The 24569-nt window shown below is 36.7% G+C and overlaps 2 protein-coding genes and 1 pseudogene across 3 annotated transcripts; all 3 read left to right on the top strand.

The window, feature by feature from the left end:
• LOC120202757 overlaps window positions 1–10958 on the top strand; it is a 48103-nt pseudogene extending 37145 nt beyond the window's left edge.
• Window positions 10959–13334: 2376 nt separating this feature from the next.
• Window positions 13335–18029, top strand: LOC120202866 (60S ribosomal protein L24-like). Of its 2 annotated transcripts, XM_039203214.1 has the most exons (6): window positions 13335–13339; window positions 15202–15217; window positions 17075–17150; window positions 17235–17336; window positions 17476–17624; window positions 17703–18029. In XM_039203214.1, exons 2-6 carry the CDS (start codon window positions 15207–15209, stop codon window positions 17857–17859), a joined length of 495 nt encoding a protein of 164 aa, XP_039059145.1. In that variant the 5' UTR covers window positions 13335–13339; window positions 15202–15206; the 3' UTR covers window positions 17860–18029. The 2 variants fall into 2 exon arrangements, with proteins under 2 accessions (XP_039059145.1, XP_039059144.1); XM_039203213.1 differs by lacking the exon at window positions 13335–13339 and having other exon boundaries at window positions 15122–15217.
• Window positions 18030–19216: 1187 nt separating this feature from the next.
• On the top strand, window positions 19217–22762 carry LOC120202867 (uridylate kinase-like). The gene is made up of 7 exons (XM_039203216.1): window positions 19217–19978; window positions 20639–20771; window positions 20859–20912; window positions 20996–21087; window positions 21712–21947; window positions 22119–22289; window positions 22424–22762. The coding sequence occupies exons 1-7, from the start codon at window positions 19323–19325 to the stop codon at window positions 22519–22521; spliced, it is 1440 nt and encodes a 479-aa protein (XP_039059147.1). The 5' UTR covers window positions 19217–19322; the 3' UTR covers window positions 22522–22762.
• The last annotated feature ends 1807 nt before the right edge of the window (window positions 22763–24569 follow it).

Below are 24569 nucleotides of genomic sequence, written 5' to 3' on the forward strand. Positions count from 1 at the left end.
TAAAGTTATTATCAATTCCTCTGGATTCAATTACTCAGATGACTTTGGTAATCAAGGTTTACCTTCCTCTCCATAAAGAAATGACTGGGTAACTCTTTAACTTTGATTTGATTCTCATAATTGAAGTAATGCTTGTCAAATGTGGGACCTCATAATTAATGTTTAGTTGACAAGTCTCCCTCTATCATTTTTCTTATACAAGAAATTAATGTTCTCTTAATATTTATAGATTGATTGATGTGAAACGTAGAAAGTGGTGGGAAGTAGAGCAAGTATGACATGACTCAGTTATGGGGGAAAAATATCAACCACAGAAGCGTGGAAAATGCAAATCATAGCCAGTAGCCACATGACTTTGAAAGAAAACTTGGACCAATTGACGGGAGATAGAATAGGATAATATCAGAGCTTGAGAACTATTATTTCTTGTTGATGAACAAAGCCTTCTCAAATACAAATCAAACTCAAATCTATAACCCCAAAATTTTCCTTCTCATAATTCATCATGTCATTGTTACCTTCAACTTTATCATGTATTTTTAGAAAGAAATATGATATTTTTTTGAGTTTTAGAGGTGAAGATACCCGTAAAAACTTTATAGATCATCTCTATGATGCTCTAAATCGAAGTGGAATTATCACTTTCAGGGATGATCCAAAGATGGATGCCGGTGAAGAGATCGCACCACAACTATTCCGAGCCATTCAACAATCGTGGTGCTCGGTAATTGTTTTTTCAGGAACCTATGCCTTTTCAAGTTGGTGCTTGGAGGAGCTTGCTGAGATTGTTAAACAAAAAAACGAGAAAGGACATAAAGTGTTTCCAATTTTCTACGACGTGAATCCATCTGATTTAAGAAAACAGAAAGAAAAAGTTGAAGAAGCATTTGCCAAACATGCAGAGAGATACAAGGAAGATAAAGAAAAAATTCTAAGGTGGCGAAATGCTTTGACTCAAGTGGCTAACATCAAAGGATGGCATTTAAATAACAGGTAAACCATTCTTTTCTTTCCTGTTTTCTTGTTTAATTAATTTAATAATTATAAAAATGAACTGAATTTTATTTCTTTGTAGGCATGAATCAGATTTTATCGGAGATATTGTTAGAAAAATATCAGCAAAATTATGTCAAACATATCCAGTTTTTCATGATGAGTTGGTTGGAATCAGTTCACGCTTGGAGGAGTTGTATTCAAAAATAGAGACTGGGGAAGATGACATCCGCATCATAGGAATTTGCGGAATGGGTGGCATCGGTAAAACAACTCTCGCAAGAGTTGTATACGACCAAATGTCATCTCATTTTGAAGGTAAATGCTTCATTGCTGACGTTCGAGAAGTTTCAGACAAAGTTGGACTCGTTTCTCTACAGAAACAACTTCTTTTCCAGATCTTGTCTGGTGAAGTCTTCGAATTTTTCAATGTTCATGAAGGGAATGCCATAATTAGGCGCAGATTATCTAACAAAAAAGTCCTTGTTGTGATTGATGACGTGGATAATTTACAGCACTTGAAATGCTTGGTTGGAAGGCATGATTGGTTCGGTTTAGGGAGTAGAATCATTATAACAACAAGAGATGAACACTTGCTCCAATCTTACCGAGTTGATGATGTGTATAAGCCTTCAACATTGAATGACAGCGAGGCACTTCAACTTTTCAGTTTGAAAGCTTTTGATAGTGAGACAGCACCAAATGATGTTTTCATCGAGCTTTCTGAACATGTTGCAAAATATGCCAGTGGTCTCCCCTTAGCTCTTGGAGTCTTGGGTTCTTTTTTGTGCGGTAGAGATGTAGCTCAATGGAGAAGTGCAATCCAAAGACTTGAAAAGGATTCTAACAAAGAGATTATTGACAGACTTCTAATAAGCTTTGATGGATTGGAAGAAACGGAGAAGAACATATTTCTAGATATAGCATGCTTCTTCAATGGGGACGAGAAAGATTTTGTAATGAAAGTATTGGATGGCTGTGAGTTTTTCCCGGATATTGGAATCGATGTTCTCATTAAGAAGTCTCTACTAACAGTTGATGAAAATAACAAATTGTGGATGCATAACTTGCTACAAGAAATGGGAAGAAAAATTGTTCGGGAAAAATCTATTGAGGAGCCTGGAAAACGTTGTAGATTGTGGGAGGAAAAAGATGTCTATCATGTGCTAACGAAAAACACGGTAAGTCATTTCATGGAAATTGCATATTATATTAATGTTAAAGACAGAAATGATACAAAATGTAATTTTTCACAAGTTTTATCACAGAAATTGCCTCATTTTACTTTTTGTTTCTTATGTCTTACTTTTGAATGTTTTTAGGCTACGGAAGCGATTCAAGGCATGATCATTGACAATAAAAGGTAGCAAAAAGTACATAAACATGCATCCATGTGTAAATTTCATATTCGGTCAAAAGTGACCCTTAAAGTTTTATTATATCATTGTACTCAAATTACACCGTTCCTCATTGAGTTATACTCTCAAAGTACATAAACATGCATCCATGTGTAAATTTTTCTAATTTATTTTGAAAATCCTTGAAGAATCATCTCTATGTTTCTATTCGGATGTGTGGGATAGAGTGCTTGACGGAGCATAGATAAATTAAGTGTTGGAGCAGCCTTGCTTTTAGGTATGGAATGCTTTGGGATATTTTCAAATTTGAACTGAATTTTCGTTGTTTTACCCTTGGTTATCAGGATATCCAACAAGATGCTTAATTTGAATGTTAATGCTGTCTCGAAGATGAAAAATTTGAGATTGCTCAAAGTCCTTTGCCTCTCAAATTGTGATGAACTCAAATATCTTCCTAATGAGTTACGGCTCTTAGATTGGATGGGATATCCTTTAAGATTCTTACCTCCAAGCTTCCAACCAGACAACCTGGTTGCACTTCTGCTACCATACAGTCGCATTGAACAACTATGGAGGGGAAATATAGTAATAACTAATTCATATGATCATTGTTTTTTAACTTAATTTAGGAATATTATCTAAATCTTCTCTAATTTATTATTATTTTCAGCAGCCCCTGTATAAGTTGAATGTGCTCAACCTCAAAGGGTCCGACAACCTGATCAAGACACCGGACTTTACAACAGCCCCAAATATGGAAATTTTGATATTGGAAGGTTGTTCAAGAATAGTAGATGTTCATCCATCAGTCGGAGTTCTTTCGAGGCTTAAACTTCTGAATTTAAGAAGCTGCACAAGTCTTAGGAATCTTCCAACCAAAATTGGAATAGAATCTCTTGAAACATTAATCCTAAAAGATTGTAGAAACCTTATTAGTCTCCCAAGCAGCATTGGTGGGTGTAAATGTCTAAAAACTCTTGATCTTTCAGGTTGCTATAAAGTTGAAAATTTGCCGGAGAATTTGCAGCAAGTAGAGTTGTTGGAAGAGCTCGACTTAAGTGAAACAGCCGTAGCAAAACCGCCATCCTTCATTTTTCAGCTTAAAAATCTTAAAGTTTTGTCTTTGAATAGGCTCAAGACACCATCATCTAAGTTAGCACCAAATCTACCTTCTCTTTTCCAGGTATTCCAAAGAGGACGGATCGAGTCTGAACCTCCTATGTTACATTCATTGTCAGGTTTGATTTCATTAAGAGAGCTGAAACTAAGGAACTGCAATCTTCGTGAAGGAGATATTCCAAGTGATCTTTGTTGTTTACCCTATTTGGAAAAGCTTGAGCTTGGTGGTAACAATTTCATCAGCGTACCTGTGTCTGCTATTGGATTTCCCGGTCTTCAATATCTTGGATTGTCAAATTGCAGGGAGCTTAAATCGTTTCCTAGTTCTGGTACTTCTCTATTTGCAGCTCCATCAAAGGTTTGCTATGCAGTGGAACGGTTTAATGGTCTTCACTGCTACAAATTAGTTGAGAATATCAATACATTAACAATGCAGAAAATCTATCTTAAGGTCGATGTATCATTCTTTGTATTTACAGAATCTCATTCTTGAAAAATTACAGTATTAGTTACCAAACAACATTTTATTTTGCAGGTAGTTGCATGTTTAAGAAAAAATTTTGATGTTGTTATGCCCGGAGGTGAAATCCCAAAATGGTTCAGCCATCAAACAGTTGGCTCTTCAATCAAGATACCACTGCCTAACAATATTCAGAATGATAGTCAATGGATGGGAGTTGCTTTCTGCTGCATTTTTGTCAATGATGATGCTTCAAGGGATGAGGAACTCACATGTGATGCTGTTATCCATCATAGGAATTCTGGACAAGCTGATTCTGCTAGATCTGGTTTTCGGGGTAGAAATCCTCGTCGTGTCTCAGGGGACGGCTGGATTTTTTCTAAAGAATATAACCAGCCCATAATAAAGGACCACCTTTATCGTTGTTTTTTGTTCCGTGACAGATTATATCCATTTTACTTAGAGGATAAATGTGGTGAAAGTGAAACTGAGAATTCATCAACATTGGATTGCTCAAATCAGGAATTCGATGAACTCCAGTTTTCAGTCACATCCGATGATAGTCATATAAGTGTTAAGGTGAAGAAATGTGGGCTTCGAATAGTTTATCAGAAAGATTTGGAAGATATCAATGAAGATTCCGCCGCAGATGGATCAATAGCTGAAGGTCCCCTTATAAAGCGAAGACATAAAGTTTATGAAGAGACCGAGGCCGAGCCACAACCAAAAAGGATACACAAGTTTTTCAATTTATGATGGGCCGAACGGGGAAGAAGGATTAGTTACTATTTGATTTTATTAAAGACTCACCGGCTGAAGATGAGGACAACACATTGAAGACTCCCTCTGAGAAAAGAATAATGGAGAAGCAGAGGAAGACTGAAAGAGCTAAGAAAGTACATCAGCTTGATTTGATTATTTTTTGGTAAATATCTCTTTGAAGATTTCATTCTAATGTGGCTTACTATTTGAGGTGGCAGAGGTTGAAAATACGGATCTTCGAAAGGCACTACTCAGAGCCCTGGAAGAGCTATTTGATCTGCCTTCACAAACAAAAGAGTTCTATGTTTCTAACAAGCCTTTCGTGGTAATAGGAATATTAATACTATTAAGGAGATAGTTAGATCTATTCTAAGTAATAGGAATATTAATAGATTAGATAGTATAAATTCAGCTCTTTGTAACCACTGGGGTATAATCTAATTTTGCTGTAAATTGATCCCCGTTCTTGTTATATTGATTGGACTGTATTGTTAGCAGCTTGCTGCTATTTTGGGGTAATAAAATCTTGATTATCCAAAAAAAACACGGTAAGTCGTTTCATGGAAATTGCATCTTATATTAATGTTGAAAATGATTTATTTACTATATCAAACCAAAAGCTTATATTAATGTTAAAGACAAGAGTGATGAACATAATGTAAATTTTCACAAGTTTAATCATATAATTTACCCCCTTTTATTTTGTGTTTTCTTATTTCTTATTTGGAAATGCTTTTAGGCCACTGAAGTGATTGAACGCATGATCGTTGACAATAAAAGGTAGGGAAACATACGAAAATCAATGTATAAATTTCATATTGTTATTGCTTTTTATTGGCTTAATCACATATGGTTATCAGGGAATCGAACAAGATACTCAATATGTTCTGAGAGTGTTCGACAAAAGTAATTTAAGAAAATTCAGTCTTTTTGAGTTAACTTTTATGTATATTCATATTTCTCTTCTATGATATGACCAGCACATTATGCAATGGAGAAGATGAATCACAGTTCGATTCATGGGAAAATGATTAGGGTGGCATGGTCACTTCGAGATCCTGATGCAAGAAAGAGTGGAGTTGGAAACGTGTTTGTCAAGGTACAAAACAAACCCTTTTTGTTCTTTTAATTGATATAATCTGAAATCCATTGGATTTATTGTATTATTCTTTTCAGAATCTAAGTGAATCAATCGATAGTGTGGGGTTGCAAGAGTTATTTCAGAGGTTTGGGAATATAATATCCTGCAAAGTTGCAACATTTGAGGATGGGAAAAGCAAAGGTTATGGATTTGTTCAATTTGAATCTGAAGAATCTGCAACTGCTGCTATCGAGAAGCTTGATAACAACATGATTGGTGATAAAAAAAAAAGTGTAATATGAATTTTTCCTTTAAAATATTTTCGTTTCACTTATCTACTAATGGAATGAATGGTTTCAGAAGTTTAATTCTAGTCTTTTTGGTCCCAGATTTGTTGGGAAATTCATGAAAAAGTGTGACAGGATTTTGCCAAGTCCTGATGTTAAATACACAAATCTGTATGTGAAGAACTTGGATCCAGATGTCACTGAAGAGATTATGCAGGAGAAATTGCCTCCCTGGCTGTAGCAAGGGATGAAAATGGTGCCTCGAGAGGTTTCGGCTTTGTGAACTTCAAATGTCCCGATGATGCCAAGCGGGCAATGGAGTCAATGAATGGATCAAAACTTGGTAGGCTTTCTTTTACTATGTTTTACCAACTCAACGTTTTATGCATATCCGGATCTCGTGCATACTCGAGTTTAAGTAACAGTTCTAACACTCTTTGCCTTCATTGATGGCATAATTCAATCCAAGTGAGGCCTAACACACTTAGTTTGATGTATGGTTGTATGCTTGTATTCATTAGGTTCAAAGGTTCTATATGTAGCAAGGGCACAAAAGAAAGCGGAACGCGAACAAATATTGCGTAATCAGTACGAGGAACGACGAAAGGAGCAGATCATGAAATATAAAGTAAGATTTGCCTGAGCTTATTTCTCTACATGATGCAGTTCATGATCATTAATTGTGTTTACTCCTTTCACCGTTGTTTATCTTTCTCCAAATTTTAGGCTTCAAATGTTTATGTGCAGAACATTGATGAAAATGTTACCGACGATGAGCTGAGAGACCTTTTCAGTCAATGCGGTACAATTACTTCTGCAAAACTTATGCGAGATGACAAAGGAACAAACAAGGGGTTTGGATTTGTCTGTTTCTCTGCTCCGGAGGAGGCCGCTAAAGCCGTCGGCATGTTCCATGGTAAGTTAACGAGTTTTTATAATCATTTAGGAAGTTATTCACTTGTGACTTGCATCTCAAGTTTTATGCCTTAATTTGTGAATGATCTTTGTCCCGGAATTGTATATCTTTTAGGATATATTTTCGGTCGGAAGCCTCTGTATGTTGCTATTGCTCAAAGGAAGGAGGATAGACAAGCACAATTGCAACTTCGGTACGAGCAGTGTATGGCCCGATTTGCAGGACCTTCCACAACTATTCTCCCTGGAGGATATCCTCAGCTTTACTACACATCTCCGACCGGTGTTGTTTCACAAATACCTCTGAGACCGGGGATGATGTACCAACCTTTAAGTTTTTGGCCAGGATGGAGGGGTAATGGCTTTGCACCATCAGCCAGACCAGTCTTTCAACCATACTGCCCATGGTATGTATTCATTCTAGATTCCTATACAAGAACATTATAGGTACAAACTACTATATGACTACGAGTATATGAGTACTTATTTATGCTATTTCGTAGTTTCCTACTGCTCCAATGCAAACCAGGGCAAACCGGGCAACCTTTTTGGGTTGGAGAGTATCCCAAAAAAACAGAAGCAAAGGCTCGAACATCAAACTTATCATGGGGAGCAAGATTTGTTGCAAAACAGAGACACCCAAAAACTCTAAAGTGTTCATAAGAAGGAGGTTTATGATATAGTAATTCAAAAGGAGTTTTCCAACATAAGACTGAAGAAGGAAACCTATTGATAATATAGCAAGCAGCTAACACACATTCTTCCCAAAATTTAAAAGGAACCCGAGATTAAAAACGAAGAGCCCGAGCAACTTCTAAAAGATGCCTATGTTTACGTTCTGCAACCCCATTCTGTTGAGGAGTGCGCACACAAGTACTTTGATGGATAATTCCCAAAGATATAAACAAAGGTGAACACTCAGAATTGAAAAATTCACTACCATTATCACTACGAACAATTTTAACTGAGAGAGAAAATTGATTCTTAACCATTAAGATAAAGGTTCGAAGACAGGAAACAGCATCATTCTTAAGCTTCAATAAGTACACCCAAGACATCCTAGTATAGTCATCTACAATAGTTAAGAAAAAACGTTGACCAGCATGAGTAGAGATTCGATAAGGCCCCCACAAATCAATATGAATCAATGTAAATGGAGTGGTGGTCCTGGAATTGCTAACTGGAAATGGAAGTCTAGATTGTCTAGCTAAAGGACAGATAGAACAATGTTGAACCGATTCATGATGCAAATTCTCATTATGAAACATAGGCAATTTCTTAATTGAGAAGCTGGAACATGTCCTAAACGAGCATGCCAAAGACTTGTTTTATTTGCATCAACAGATTTACAAGTATTGAGAAAAGTTGCAGAAGGTGTACATGCATCAACAGAATGTTCTAAGGTAGAAATAGAAAAAACAGAATTTGATGGAAACCTGAGCATGTATAGACCTCTAAATTCTTTACCAATCACCCTCATCATGCCATTGCAAAGATCCTGCAATATGCAAAAGTCAGGATAGAACAAAATAGCACAGTTTAACTCATGAGCCAGTCTTGAAACAGAAATGAGATTATGAGTAAAGTGAGGCACATGAAGAACATTAGATAATTGAAGACCATTTGGGAGCCTAACAGAACCTATATGTGTGACAACTAAGGATTTGCCAGTAGGCAGCTGAACAAATTTAGGCTTGGATGTACAAGGCACAGGATTGAGCATGCATGTTAAGTCTGACAAAATATGGTCAGTTGCTCCAGAATCCAGAATCCATTCAATTGAATTATAAGTAAAAGAACAGAAGGTACCTATCAGATTCACAGAGGAATATGGACTAGAACTTTGATCTGAAGATCGATTTAGAAGCCCCAGAAGCTGCTGATACTGTGCAGTTGTAAAAACTGGTGGAGCTGGAGTAGACACCTCATGATCAGAAGGAGTCACCATAGCAGCTTGGGAACCCTTCTTCTTGTTGAATTTAAAATCAGGAGGAAAACCAATAAGGCGATAGCAATTCTCTTTTTTATGGCCCTTCACCTTACAATGATCACAGACGCCAGTAAAACGTCGACGGTTGCCAGAAGCATTGGAATACAGTGCTGTAGAGTCCAAGAGAGGGACAACACCGGATAACTGAAGGCGATGAGATTCCTCCTGACTAATCATGGAATAGGCGCTATTGACCGAAGGTAAGGGCTGCATCAACAGGACTTGACTTCGAATGGCAGTGTACGAGTCATTCAGCCCCATGAGAAACTGGAACAATCTCTGTTGAGATACATGGCGTGAACTGGACTGAGCATTTTCACATGTACAGCTCGAGTAAGGTACCAGTGTATCATACTCGTCCCACAGAAGCTTCAACCGTGAGAAATACGCAAAAATAGAAAGCTCGCCTTGGACCATCGTGGTAATCTCACGATGAAGAAAAAATATGCGGGAACCGTCGACCTTGTCAAAGCGCTCCTTGAGATCGACCCAAACGAACTCTGCAATGGAGGCAAAAACAATACCAGCGGACAAATCCTTGCTCACCGAATTGATGAGCCATGACAGCACAAGGGCGTTGTATATGTCCCACTGTGCTTGAAGAGAGGACTGAAAATCATTGCGACAGCAACCTCCATCGATGAACCCTAATTTGTTCTTGGCGAGAAGTGCGATTCGCATTGAGCGACTCCAGACGGTGTAATTATCTGATCCAGACAACTGATGCGAGATCAAGATCGTACCCGGAGTGTCCGAGGGATTGAGATATAGCGGGTGATTAAAGTCAAGAAGCGTTGATTCGTTCATCGGGGCTGTGGTGTGTGGCATCGTGACAGATGCGGCGATGAAGAAAGAGCAGAAAGGTAACCTACTTCAGGAATGAGGAAAAATAAATGAAGCAATAGCAGACCCGAGAAGGAGAAAAGGCCCAATGAAATTGGGCTAGCCTGATACCATGTTAAAGAGTAATACAAGAGCTGTGGAAAAAATTAATCTTCATTTCTCAACTCTAATATTACAATCTGTTTACATATATATATATATATATATATATATATATATATATATATATATATATATGAATTTTTTAATCTAACTGCCTAACTAACTTAAAACTACTTGTAACAAACTATTAACAGAAAAAACTGATTACAAACTCAACACTTCTCTTATGCAGGGCGGTCCTCACCCTGTCACATATGTGCCTCATTCGCAACAGCTGACTCAGACAGTGAATTCTTCGGAAGATCAAAGTAACCAACAGGTTGAACTTTTCCCCCTCTCCCTTTTACATGGATTCACTTGTTATATATTTTCGAGTCTATGTTGATCGGACTCTTCATTTTGCAGTGGACTGGGCAAGGTAAATATGTACCAAACGGTCGAGCTAGAGAGGTGAACAAAGGCTCTGATGCGGCACCTGGTGGTTCGACTCTGTTTCAGCTTTTACACAAGGGAGTGAGATGCTGAGTAGCATGCTTGCTGCGGCTTCACCCGAGCAGCAAAAAACAATACTTGGTGAACGACTTTATCCCCTTGTTCACAAGCACCAGATAATTTCCATAGCCTAGAACACTTGAAGAACATATACAATTACTTTTTAGACACGATCCGACATGAATATCTTCATTTTTCTTGAAAATTTTATGTCCGACACTCGTGTCGGTTGCATATTCATTATTCGAGTACATAACTCTTCAGTGACCTGAACATGGAGAATCATCCCTTCGGACCTATATCGAGATACAAATATCGAACACGAATACTTCAAAGCTAACATGTTTCTCTTGTTTACAGCCTGATCTGGTCCAAAAGGTAACCGGAATGCTTCTAGAGATGGATAACTCTGAACTGCTTCTTCTGTTAGAGTCCCCAGAATCACTGGCAGCCAAAGTGGAGGAAGTCGTGGAGGTTCTCAAGCTCTCAAATGAAAAAATGTCCGGAAGATGCCCTTCATCCCAATTTCCTTTCTGCCGGAGCTGCTGCCAATTGAAATCTTGGCTGTCCAAAAAGAAAAAGGCCATTTCAGTGATTGTGGTAGAATTTGGGTCCTTTGGAGAAAGGGTATTAATCTGTCTGTTATTCAGAAATCTGACCAGTGCATTACTGTTAGAGGTTCTCACCAAGGTATTCCAATGCTTATTTCGGCTATATATGGTAGTAATTGTGGTATTGCTCGTAGACAACTTTGGCATACCTTAAGAGAAGTTGATCATACTGCTAATAATTCACCTTGGGTCTTAGGAGGCGATTTCAATATTATCATGCACTCCTTTGAGAGTTCTGACCACGAGGTCCTTGGCCATTACCTCACCACTGATATGAAAGACTTTCAAGACTTAGCTCATGAGCTTGATCTCCATGACCACCCTTTTTTTGGCCCTTCGTTCACTTGGACCAACAAGCAAAAATAATTTTTTCTTGCAAGGAAACTTGACAGGGTTATGATTAATTCTTATTGGGCATCTTTTTTTCAGCACTCTTTTGTCGAGTTCACTACACCTGGAGTTTCGGACCATTGCATGTCTCTTACTTGGCTATTCAAAGAATCTCTTGCAAACAGGCCGAAGCCTTTTAAATTCTTCAATTTTTGGGCTGCACATCCAAGCTTCAATAATGTAGTAAGTCAATCTTGGTTCCAACCGACTCTTGGCAATCCTATGCAAATTCTCCTTACTAAACTTAAAAGACTCAAAGTGTGTCTTACGAGTTTTAATAAGGAGAACTATAGCAAGCTATCTGATAGAGTCAAACTTGAAAGAATCGAGTTGGAACATCAACAACTTCTCACTCTAAAGGGGCAGGAGAATATCGAAAAGGAACTGCTATTACAAGAAGAGTTGTATACTTTGGAAAATGCCGAAACAGCGTTCCTTAAGCAAAAGACAAAAGTGCAGTGGATTAAAGATGGAGATAAAAACTCCAAATTCTTCTATTCGACGATTGCATTTAAAAACAAGAGGGAAACTATTCGTGTTCTTGTTGATGATCAAGGCAATAGATTGGAGACCTTTGAAGCAATGTCGAAAGAAGTTATCTCTTTTTATTCGAATCTGATTGGTACAACTGATAACAGGGTCAAAGACATTGATCCTAATCTCCTTAAAGATCTTCTCAATTACTCAATGCCATATGGTGCTTCATCTAGCCTTGTTAAGGAAATTACTAGAGAAGAGATTCAGAAAGTTGTATTCTGCCAAGGCAATGATAAAGCTCTCGGACCTGATGGCTACACTCCTTTTTTCTTCAAGAACTCTTGGAATATAGTGGGTGAGGATGTTGTTGCTGCAGTCAAATTTTTCTTTCTCAAGACTACAATTCATCCTGCTTTTAACTCTACTATTATTGCTCTTGTTCCAAAAATTCCAAATCCGAGTGCAATTAAAGACTATCGGCCAATCTCTTGTTGTTCTGTAATCTACAAAATCATTACTAAAATCATTGTTAGAAGATTGACATATTTTCTCCCCGAGATTATTACTCTGAATCAAACGGCTTTCATCAGAGGCAGGAGCATTATAGATAATACCCTCCTTGCTCAGGAGATGGTTAAAGGTTATGGAAGAAATTCCATTTCCCCGAGATGCGCTCTAAAGATTGATCTTCATAAAGCTTTCGACTCCATTCACTGGGGATTTATCATCCAAATTCTTAAAGCTCTCAATCTCCCTCCTGTTTTTATTGAATGGATTAAAGCATGTTTCACACAACCAAGGTTTTCCATTTCTTTTAATGGAACTTTAATAGGCTATTTTAAAGGTGCTAGAGGCCTAAGGCAGGGAGACCCTCTTTCCCCATATCTTTTTGTTCTTGCAATGAACATTTTATCCCGAATGCTCAATTTTGCTGCCGAAAGAGGAATATTTGGTTATCATCCTAAATGCAAGAAAATTGGTCTTACTCACCTCTCGTTTGCTGACGATTTGATGATCTTTTGTAAAGGTAATGTAGACTCTGTTGTTGGTGTGCTTACTATTCTTGACCGATTCTATGAAGTCTCTGGGCTTAAATTGAATCCGGCCAAATGTGAGATTTTTGCTACGGGGATTTCTACAAGAACCATTGATAATTTAAAGATTATTACGGGGTTTCAGATCGGAAGTCTTCCTGTTCGTTATCTTGGTATTCCACTTGTCTCTCGCAAACTTACTGAAAAGGATTGCCAAGCTTTAATTGATATGATCAAGCTAAAACTTCATCAATGGTCTAGCAGAAATCTCAGTTATGCAGGCCGATTAGAGCTCATTAGATCAGTCTTATTCAATGTTAGCAATTATTGGTGCAGACAACTTGTTCTACCATCTTCTATTCTTAAAAAAGTTGATCAAATCTGCTCTAGGTACTTCTGGAAAGGTGCAGATAAATCTGCAGCTGGTGCTCGTGTGAGTTGGGATAATATTTGTACTTCCAAATCAGAAGGTGGCCTCGGATTGAAGAACATTAAAACTTGGAACAGAACTTGTCTCATTCTTCTAATCCGGAAAATATTAGCAGGAAACGGTTCTCTGTGGGTCGCTTGGCTCAACGCTTATGTCTTTAAGGATCGGGATTTTTGGAACTATCAAGCAGCAGCTAACTTAAGTTGGAGCATCAAACGGATCTTAAAAACAAGGGTTGAAGCTCGTCCATTAATTTCTGCGGGTTCTGCGCAAGTCAAGGAAATTTGGGACGTGATTCGTTGTAAAGGGCAGATTGTTATATGGCACAAACTCATTTGGTTTCCACTGCATATTCCAAAGTTTAGCTTGATTGCTTGGATGGCTTTACTCAACAAATTGCCTACAAAAGACCGACTTCTTAGAATGGGAATCAGCAACGACAATACTTGCGTTAACTGCAACAATTCTTACGAGTCAAGAGACCATCTTTTTTCACAATGTACACTGGCAGTGGATCTCTGGAATTTAATTCTGAAACTTAATGGGATGCAGTCCACTTTCTTACCATGGAATGAAATGGTAACAAAGGTTTGTTCCTTATGGAAAGGAAGGTCTTTGCTTACTACCATCCTTAAAATTTCCTGGACTGCAGTTATTTATATTTTGTGGCAAGAGCGAAATCATAGAATCTTCCAAGGCCGTAGTAGAACGATTGATTGCTTGCTAAATGAGGTTAAAGACGTCGTTGGAATCCGTCTTAGGGGAACTAATATTAATAGACTTGATTGTATTAACTTAAAGCTTTGTAATGCTTGGGGTATAGGCTAGCCGATCATTTTGTATATGCTGTTTGTTTTGATGTTGATTGATTGATTGGTTGTATCTTAACTTTGTTTGGGTAATAAAATCAAAATTATTCAAAAAAAAAGAACTAATATCCAATCTCAGCAGTGAACTTTCAAAATTTCCCCAACAGTTTAATTGTTATTTATGAAGTAAATTAAGTAAATTGAATTGAAAGGATTAATTGTTGAGGATAAGCTTACGAGTAGGTTATTTACATCAAAAGAAACCGATCTTATAATGAGTTTTTTTAATTTGATTCCAATTAATTATATAAACAATTATTTATAAAACAAAATCTACACAATGATATGAAAATAAGTTAAAATTAATCAACTAAATTAATTCAATTAAGGGCTATTAGCATGTAGATTGTAAACCACATTATAGCAGGACTTTGAGGAAATTATTGAATGTAAGAGTTGAGGCTATGGAGCTGTTTGATGCTGATGTTAATTTGGCAGTGATAAACAACTGATGGATATGGGATAGGGTAAAAGAGGAAAAGGCTCGTGTGCAGTGACATAGGCTGTTTTGATTTCCTTTCCATGTATCTAAATACTCCATTATTGCTTGGATGATAATTTTGGATAGGTTGCCAATAACAGACAGACTTGCTCCTGTGAGGATGGTTACGGATGGTATGTGTGTCTTGTGTGGTGTTACTGCTGAGACGATGAATCACCTCTTCATGGAGTGTTCCTTTGCCTGTCATGTATGTAGACGGGTTCTGGCTTTGTGTTGTTTACAGCAGGGACAGTTCTGCTGGGAAGATGCCATGAAATGGTGAATTCAAGTCTCTGTGTAGCTTGGAGGATCCAGTGATGGTCCTTTCAACAAAGCGTTTTAACTTCACGGGCTATATCCATGCTACAAGGCCGGCATTATACGGGCCAAACACTCCGATTCAAGGCCCGTTCATTAATCGGTTTCGTAATTTTTCAACAATATATATAAACAGCAACGTCGCTACCCGCTAGGGTTTCTTGGTAAAAAGAGCAGATAGCAGAGCAGCAGCCATGGTTCTCAAGTACGCTCCTTTGTTTTCTTCCTCTTATTTCTTTCAAATTTGTTTATAGATAATGCTTTAGTGTCGTCTATTGTATAATTTACCTGAAAAAACATGGATCTGCCTTTCATTTCATTTTCTTTTCTTATATGTTAGTTGTCTACCACTTTTTCTCCCCCTTGTTTTTGTTAGGATATATTCACATGTTAATTTCAATGTTAATCAGATTTGTGATGAAACTGCATCGTTGAAGCTTTTCATTTTCAGTCGGATATCCGTGATATAAGATTCAGCTAGCTTATTGAATGAAGTTAATAGCTCTGAACTAACGAAAATGAGAGTTTAATACCCGCTGTAATTTGATTTTTTGAACATTATACGGAGGCCAAGGCAATCAATTGATATCTTTCTGAAATAGATATCTCATTTTCTGGTCTGGGTCATTTTTTTTATAGGAATAGAATGCCTCGTTAAAAACCTCCCTCATAGTTGCCTCTTGTAAGGAGACAAATAGCGGAAGGAGGAAAAGAGTGCCTAAATATATTAATGACCCATAATTACATAAGATTCCAAACATTACATAAAATTACCTAACATAGAACCATAACCACTACTCATAACAACAACCTCCTCACTCACTAACCAATTCCTGACTTAGCTAGACAATCAGCTTCCACATTAGTACATCTGCTGATATGCTTAATGATAACATTAGACTGCACAACTATCTTCTGAATTTCTGTAATCAAATCAACAAGGTGAACCGGGCTGTTGATCCACATCACAGCAAGAAACGAGTCACTTTCCAAAATCAGAATTCCTTTGTCCCTCCAAACTGACTCAAAAAACACTTCTAACCCCACTTTGATAGCAAATATCTCAGCAAGAATAGGAGAACAAGATCCTAATGCTCTAGAAAAAGAAACCAGCTTGTTCTTATCAGCGTCTTTAAGAACTCCACCAATACCACTTCTTCTCCAATCAAAGTTAACAGCCCCATCAACATTCATCTTAAAATAACCTGTAGGAGGAGGGCACCATTTTACTCTTGACAAACGAAAATTAGAGGGGGACTTATGCAAATCCGCCGAAGTAAGATCTCCCACAAGGCTGTCCACTTGGATAGACACATCCTTGTTTTTAGCTAAAAACCATGAAGCCACCCTATACCTCACCAAAAAAACAGATTAGCTCTATCCAACTTGCCTTTCTCAAATACAATCTGGTTCCTACACAGCCAGACAGACCACAAAACAGCTCCTGGGATAAATCTCCAAATACACGAGTTTGGTTTTTTCATATGATGTATTGGTTTTTTCCATTACCAAATTTTCACCTATATTATGGTCTGGGTCATTGAATAGTTTCTCTGTAAATAATATTTTTTTCTTCTTGTATACTATGTTACCTGTTCTGGGAGTTTGTATTTCAAATTTCTTCCACTCCTTTGGAGTATTTGGGGGATCACAATACCATACACTTGCCCTAAAAGTTGTCGAAACATGGGTGCTTCAAGAAAAAGGATAACTGAGCAACATAGATTGGAATACAAGTTTCTGACACTGGTAATTTAGGGGGAAATTGGGAATAGCTTATGAGTTACTCTTTTCTTCATTGTGCTATGGGATGTTATTTGTTTTTCGCGATGAAGATTGAAGAGTGTAAGGGCAATTCCAGTTGGAATTATTTTATGTTGATGGTGATTGTTGTCTTTTTATTTACTCTATTGTGTAACGATCTATTGATAGGTTAATATTTTGTGTAGGGATGTATAAGGTTTGGTATTATCCATTGGCTTTATTTCATTATTACAAAAGTTTGTAATTTGAAGTTCCCAAACCTTGTGCTTATTTTTCTTTTTCTCCCTTTTAATGTTAGGACTGAGCTTTGTCGGTTTAGTGGTGCCAAGATATACCCAGGGAAAGGCATCAGATTTGTTCGTTCTGATTCTCAGGTATAGTTCCATCCAATTCTGGGTCCAAATGGTCGGTATTATCTATACTGGTTAACAAAATATGTTTTGCCTCAATTTGCTTAGGTCTTCCTCTTTTCAAATTCGAAATGCAAGAGGTACTTCCATAACCGTTTGAAGCCATCAAAACTTACATGGACAGCCATGTACAGGAAGCAACATAAGAAGGTGAGTGTCAGCCTAGCGAACACAGTTTCATTTCAGAAGATTTTGTTTCTTTTAATTAGATTACCGATGAGATTTGAAGTAATTTCATCTAGTTTTCATGCCTGTTGTATTAGTTTTGCTGTTGTGTAAATGCATGTAGGATATTGCCCAAGAGGCTGTTAGGAAGAGGAGGCGCACCACAAAGAAGCCTTACTCCAGATCCATCGTAGGTGCCACCTTAGAGGTTATCCAGAAGAAGAGGAGCGAGAAACCCGAAGTTCGTGATGCTGCTCGGGAAGCTGCACTCCGGTATGTGGTTTTTTCATATGATGTATTGGTTTTTTCCATTACCAAATTTTGACCTATATTATGCTGCCTGTTGTGAAGAGAAATCAAGGAAAGGATCAAGAAAACCAAGGATGAAAAGAAAGCGAAGAAAGCCGAAGTAGTGGCGAAGCAACAGAAGACACAAGGCAAGGGTAATGTTCCGAAGGGTGGTGCACCGAAAGGTCCCAAGCTTGGTGGTGGTGGTGGGAAGCGTTGAGTTAAGTTATTATCACTTTTCCCTACCCTGAGAAATATGTAGTATTTTCATATTGACATTAATGTATGGTATGGATTGCCTTGTTGTTTATGTTTTTGCCTTTTTGCTTATGTACCGTGTTCTCGGTGTTGAAGTCAATTTATCAAGTAATTTTATGGATTATTTTTTTTAATTTAAAGTTTTTGTTGTTACTAAAATGTTTTTAAAAGTATTTGTATTGATTTTTAGCATTTTCTTTAACTTAAAAAAACAGTTTAATAAATATGTTTCTGTGAATAACAATGGGTTGATGTTAATTTTTTAACGGAAAATGGAAGGGTTTGAAATATATTAATAATTGAGTGATTATTTTTTAACTTTTAATAGTCGATGAATTTAACAAAATAATGCATCATAGTTAAAAGATCATTTTATAATTTTTTTATAATCGAGAAATATTTAGTTAATTAAAATATGTATTATGTGTAAATTATAAATTTAGTTTAACTGTTGTTAGTCTTTATATATTTTAAAATTTCAATTCTCATTACAACAAATTTAAAATGAGAAAATAAATGTTAAACTAACCATTGGAATCAATTACAATAGAAACTCTTTAAATTAATACTCGGTAAATTAATAAACTCTCTAAAATAATAAATTTGTCCGATCCCGACTTGGGCCAATGTAAAAATTTGAAAAACTCGATAAAATAATAAGATAATAATTTTTCGTGAGATCCCTTTATAATTTTCGATCCCAATAAAATCATAAATTAATAATTTATAGAAACTGAAAAAAATATATTACACTCTATTAATTTCCAATGCATATGAACACAGTAGTTACTAATTTACGTTGAGTCTCAAGGTTCGCTACAACGTAATTCTAAGAGACATAGATTAATTTACCTTTTTGTTTGGTATGTACAGTATAATTACTTAAAAACTCTTTAAATTAATAATTATTAATTTATCGATAAATTAATAACTCTCTAAATTAATAAATTTCTTCGGTCCTGATATTATTAATTTATAGAGTTTTAACTGTAATATCATAATATTATAAATAATTACAGTTAAATTTAAATAATAAATAAATATATATATTTGATTTAAATCGATTTGAATTTTATTATTTTGACTACAAAAATATTTGATAAAATTTATAAATTTGATTAATTTGAATTTGTTTTATTCAATTTGTTTGAATATTTGGTTCGAAATAATATTTTTAAAAATTTTGGGTTGAAATTCCAGTGAAGGGCCCATGAAAAAGGCCGATTCGTTCCATACAGAACACGGATCCCACCCACGTGCCGATTCGTTCCCAACTTTCCCTCATTACTTAACGGAACCGTCTCTACTCGTCACGGCCCATCATTTTCCGTCCAACTATTCCCCCAGTCTGTCCTCGACGTCTCTCCCTTCACCCCCTAACGTCATCCGTTCGAATCCGTTCCCCCTTAAACCTAACGTCCGCCTATGGCTTCTTCCGTTGACGACGAGTTCTCTCTTATCGACGACCACGAACCTAATCCCGGTCATCACCACCACTACCACCCTTCTTATGCGCAGGTCCACGCGCCACCACCCGATAATCAAAATGCCGACGATGACTCCGACTCTGCTTTCCCTGGAGCCAATTTCGGTACCAACAACGACAGTAGTAACGCTGCGTCATCTGATGTGCGGATCGAGAAGAGGAGAGATCAAGAAGAGATAAACGACGGAGTTTTGAAGAGATCGAAGCAGTCGACGTCGACGGAGTACCGGAAAGACAGAGAAGAATGGAGCGACACTGCGATCGGGTGTTTGTTGGAGGCGTATATGGAGAAGTTGACGCAGCTGAACAGAGGGAACCTGAGAGGGAGAGATTGGGAAGAAGTGGCGGCCGCGGTCAGCGAGCGGTGCGAGAAGCAGAACAAGAGTGTGGAACAGTGCAAGAACAAAGTTGATAATTTGAAGAAAAGGTATAAGCTTGAGAGGCATAGGATGGGTGATGGCGGCATCACGGCGAGTCATTGGCCTTGGTTTAGGAAAATGGAAGAGATTGTTGGTAATTCTCTGCCGGCGAAGGCGGTGGCTGGTGAAGATAAGGGCGGATCTTCTCCAGGAACTGCTGTTCGACAATCCCATAGGTATATTTTGATAGCAGTCCATTTCTGCTTATTATTTGCTAATGTTTCACTAGGCTCAAATGTAGCCAGGGAATAACTTGAGAAATGATTGTTTGTGATCTTCAAATTTGTTATCTGCTAAAGTAAAGTGGATTCGAATGTATAATTCTGGTCTATTATCTGCATAAGTAATGTAGATTCCGATAATGGATATCCAAATTCCAAAGGTTCAAATCTGCACTAAATTCGGAAATCTTTGACAACGACTGCTAGACTATTATTTGTTACAGTTATGAGGGTTCATACTCGTAACCTCTACTGTAAATAAATAAATAGGGAAGAGATAATGAAATGGTTGGTATGCTGGTCTAATATAATCCATTATTGACATTAATAATCAGGGAAAACTTGAGCAAACATTCCCAGTTTCACTATTTTATTGGATTCGTTTGAAATGATGCTATTCTCTAGTTTTTTTCAGTAAAATACTAAAATTTGAGTCTGTATTTTATTTTATTGCTTCATTGTACTGAATTTGTATTTCAAATGTTCTATCTTTTGATAGTTCCTGATTCTGGCTTGCTATAATGTTGATGCCTAGTTTGTGATTAAAAGACGTTTTTAGTGTATTTTGTTGTTTATATAATGATAGAGATCCCTTCATCGTTGTTTGATTGGCAGATATGCTTTAGCTACACCCAGCCCTGTAGGACAGATTACAATGAAACCCAAAAGTCCTAAATGGCGCAGAGTGGTATTCAAAATTAGTGGTGCAGCTCTTGCTTGCACCGGTCCTCTCAATATCGACCCTAAGGTTGACCATGAGTTTGTTATATGAAGTTTGAAACTTCGATAATATTGTTGTCAATTTGCATAAATGTGATTTCTTTCTCATTATCAGGTAGCAATGTTGATTGCCAGGGAAGTTGCAATTGCATGCCGTCTCGGTGTAGAGGTAACCATTAATGCCTTTATCTCTTATGATTGTGGATATTTGCAATTCTGTTAAGATGCAATATCTTTTTGGTGAAATCCCAGGTAGCAATCGTTGTTGGAGGTCGCAATTTCTTTTGTGGAGAGACGTGGGTTACTGCAACAGGTTTAGATAGAAGTACTGCATATCAAATTGGGTAATGTGTTATCTTCTTGACTCATGATGGATGATTACAAACCAAATTTGGTTTAATCTTGAACTATATAATAGAAGAGTATAAAGCTTAAACTCGGGTCAGACTTGTAAGACTGAGCTTGCTGATATATAGTTGTTTGATAGTTTTATAGTTCCCGGGTTATTATCATAAACCAATACTTTTTGGCTGTTTTTGGTAATGACTTGCATTGGGTGGTATATGTAAGTTGTAAGTTGTAAGTTGTATGTTGATTAAATTCAGGCGCAAGTATCCGAAATGAGTATGTTTCTCACATGGGTATGCTTAATTCTTTCCAAGACTTTCATGTCTTTGGAGGGTCCTTGGAAAATCATTTTCACATACTCATGTCAGAGTATGTGTTGGACATAGGTGTTGGAAACGGGTATTTTAGGAAAGATAAACAGTTAGTAACATAGTCTTTTTATATATTTATATCCAATAATCAGAATAAAATGATGGGGCCACAATAAAGATCTTAGATAATGAATCCACTTGTTAGGTGAACTTTCGTTCTTCGTTCGGTAACAAGAGTCATGGGTTAACATATATCTTCATATCTGATTATGAAACTAATCAAACCCATGATCCTGCAACTTACTGCAGCATGATGGCGTCCGTGATGAATTCTATACTACTGCAATCATCGTTGGAGAAGATGGGAGTTCAGACCCGTGTGCAAACTGCATTTTCTGTGCAAGAGGTTGCAGAACCATACAGTCGGCAACGTGCCATACGTCATCTTGAAAAAGGTAGAGTTGTAATATTCGGTGGCATTGGTGCTGGCACTGGAAATCCACTCTTTTCTACCGACACAGCTGCAGCACTTCGAGCTTCAGAAAGTATGGTCCTCTCTTTCTGGTTTTCTACCATTCAATCTCTTGAACTATGTCTCTTTTTTCTTTGTTCCCCTTCCGTATCTGTCATGGAACACTTGTATGCATGTAAACACTTTTTTCTTTCCTTTTTCTTGGGGTTCTCGACATTTGATTTGTCTACTGTGTTCTCTTCAGTTCAAGCCGAGGCAGTTGTTAAAGGTACGAATGTCGACGGTGTTTATGACTGCCATTCCCAGGATAACAATGCTACCTTTGAGCACATCTCGTTTCGAGATTTAGTCTCAAGAGGTGCCACAGCCATGGACATGATGGCATTGACCTTCTGTGAAGAAAATGGCATTCCTGGTTGGTATACTTGTAGAAATCACGCTTCATGTTTTTTGTTCTGGGTTTTTACGAGTAGCTTCCGAAATATGTTATCGTTCTTCATTACCAGACAATCGATCCCCTACGAATTAAATCCATTTACTTTGGCACAGTTGTGGTCTTTAATCTTCTTCATCCTGGAAACATCTCGAAAGCATTATGTGGAGATCAAGTTGGTACGTTGATAGATCAAACTGGAAGGATAAGCTGATCCGATGCTTTTCCAGTTGTTGTGACCATGGCTAATGTACTCTAGTAACAACAAGTGTTGTGTGGTAGCTCAGCTGCCGTTTCTACAACTGAGACTTTGATTGATTCTTGACCCGAAGATGCTGCTGCTGTAACATCTGGAGGCCAGGTTTTATTTTTAGCCTGCAATGCCCAAAAATCCGTAATTTCGTATGGTGGCCATATTTATTGTATTTAAATGCATAAGAAATAGCATCAACTTATTGAAACATCAGCCGTGGAAGATGATTGCTGCAATGTACCATTACAGATTCATAAGAACTCAAAGTGATACTGTGAGATTTTTCCAGTTCACTGATAATACCCTAGATTAGAATTAGAAGTAGGTCATTAGCTGAAACGTATTATTGTTGACATGTATCCGAAATTTTATTATTTTTCGAGATTTTCGATAACGAAAAAGGTGAGAACCTATATTACTCAGACTCGGGTATTGGTGTCATATATGTGAATGTTCAGGTGTTGTAATGTATTTAAAGAGTTATATTACCATACTCGTCTCCAGGTCGAGAAAACTTGAAGTGTCGGAGTAGCATAGGTAATAATTCTGACCGTTGCGGCTAAAACAAGTCTATGCACCGTCACTCTATGTGTTATGAACTTGTGTTCTTGACAGGAAGGTCGAAGATGGTGGAATTCAGTGCGGATCGTGAAGAATGATGGTCAAAAGTTTTGCCGTTGGGATTGTTTCTAAAGTAAGAGGACTGTGAAGTCAAGTGAGTTCTTCTTGCTTTCAGTTTTAGATAAAACACTTTTCATTCAAAATTTATTATAATTTTTTTTAATTAATCACTAGTATCCGATCTATTGATCGACTAATCTATATCGGATACTGCAGAGGTCAGGATTCGAACTCATGACCTTGCTTAAGAGACCTAGTGTCTCGTCCCATTAGACCAACTGGTTGTTGGTTTAAAAAAATTCATTATATATTTTAGTTGCAGTTGTCCATGATTATACGATAAATAATATAATACTATATTATATTTAAATGTGTATAATTAACCTTTGACTTATAGGCAGAATGTAACGTTGAAATGAAAATCTTTAGAATCCATATGATCCAAAAAGACAATTAAACCAATATATTATATTCTCGGGCTGGGGACCGATGCGTCGAAGCTGACGTAAGCTCAATCAATGCAAAATCATAAATAGTATAAAATAACTTAAATTTTATAATTAGGATTATCAAAACATACTTCTTGTTTTAGGGACCTTTGAGAGTCCATCCAAATCACCTGAACATTCGCTTCATGTGAACCTTGAACATAAAGAATATAATATTCAGCACGATATTATATAATCTGAAAATTAATTAATAGAATCATTTTAAGTTTTTCATTATTAGTTTTATTATAATTAATCTATTTTTTTTATTAAAGAATAAGGTACCGTTTTATACGACATTGTTTTATTGAGTCATTTGATTATTTAAAATTATAAAATGGTCTCTCAATTATAAGACATTGTTTTGTTGATTCGTCGACTATTAAAAGTTATAAAATGATCATCTAATTATTCATATATTTTAAATCTGTCCTTTTTCGTTAAACATTTAAATAAATTCCAATTTGACCTCCGTAAATTTGGCAGTGATGTTTCTCTTTAAACACTATCATGTTGGAGTATATCAATATTTTTTTAATACAAGATTTTATTCTCTCTAATACACATATTACGAACTTATCAAGTGACTTCAATGATAAAAGAGAATAGTGTTTTCGTTTTAAGATTTAGGTTCAAATAGTTACGTATGTAGGATATGTATGCGTTGTTAACAAATTAAAAAAAAATTCTGAATAAATATTACTTTATAACCGCTTCATGTTTTTTTTTTAAAAACATCAATTCTTTTATTAATCTTTAATGATTTGTACCTTAAATCATTGTACTATGAAACCTTTGTTGATACTATTATTATTTAGTTAATTAATAATAATTAATTTTATTAAACAATAAGAAAGTACAACAAAATCACAACCTCAATAAAGATAAGTCTATATGAGA

This window comes from Hibiscus syriacus, unplaced genomic scaffold (genome assembly GCF_006381635.1).
Source record: "Hibiscus syriacus cultivar Baekdansim isolate YM2019G1 unplaced genomic scaffold, ASM638163v2 tig00009009_pilon, whole genome shotgun sequence".
Taxonomy (NCBI): Eukaryota; Viridiplantae; Streptophyta; class Magnoliopsida; order Malvales; family Malvaceae; genus Hibiscus; species Hibiscus syriacus.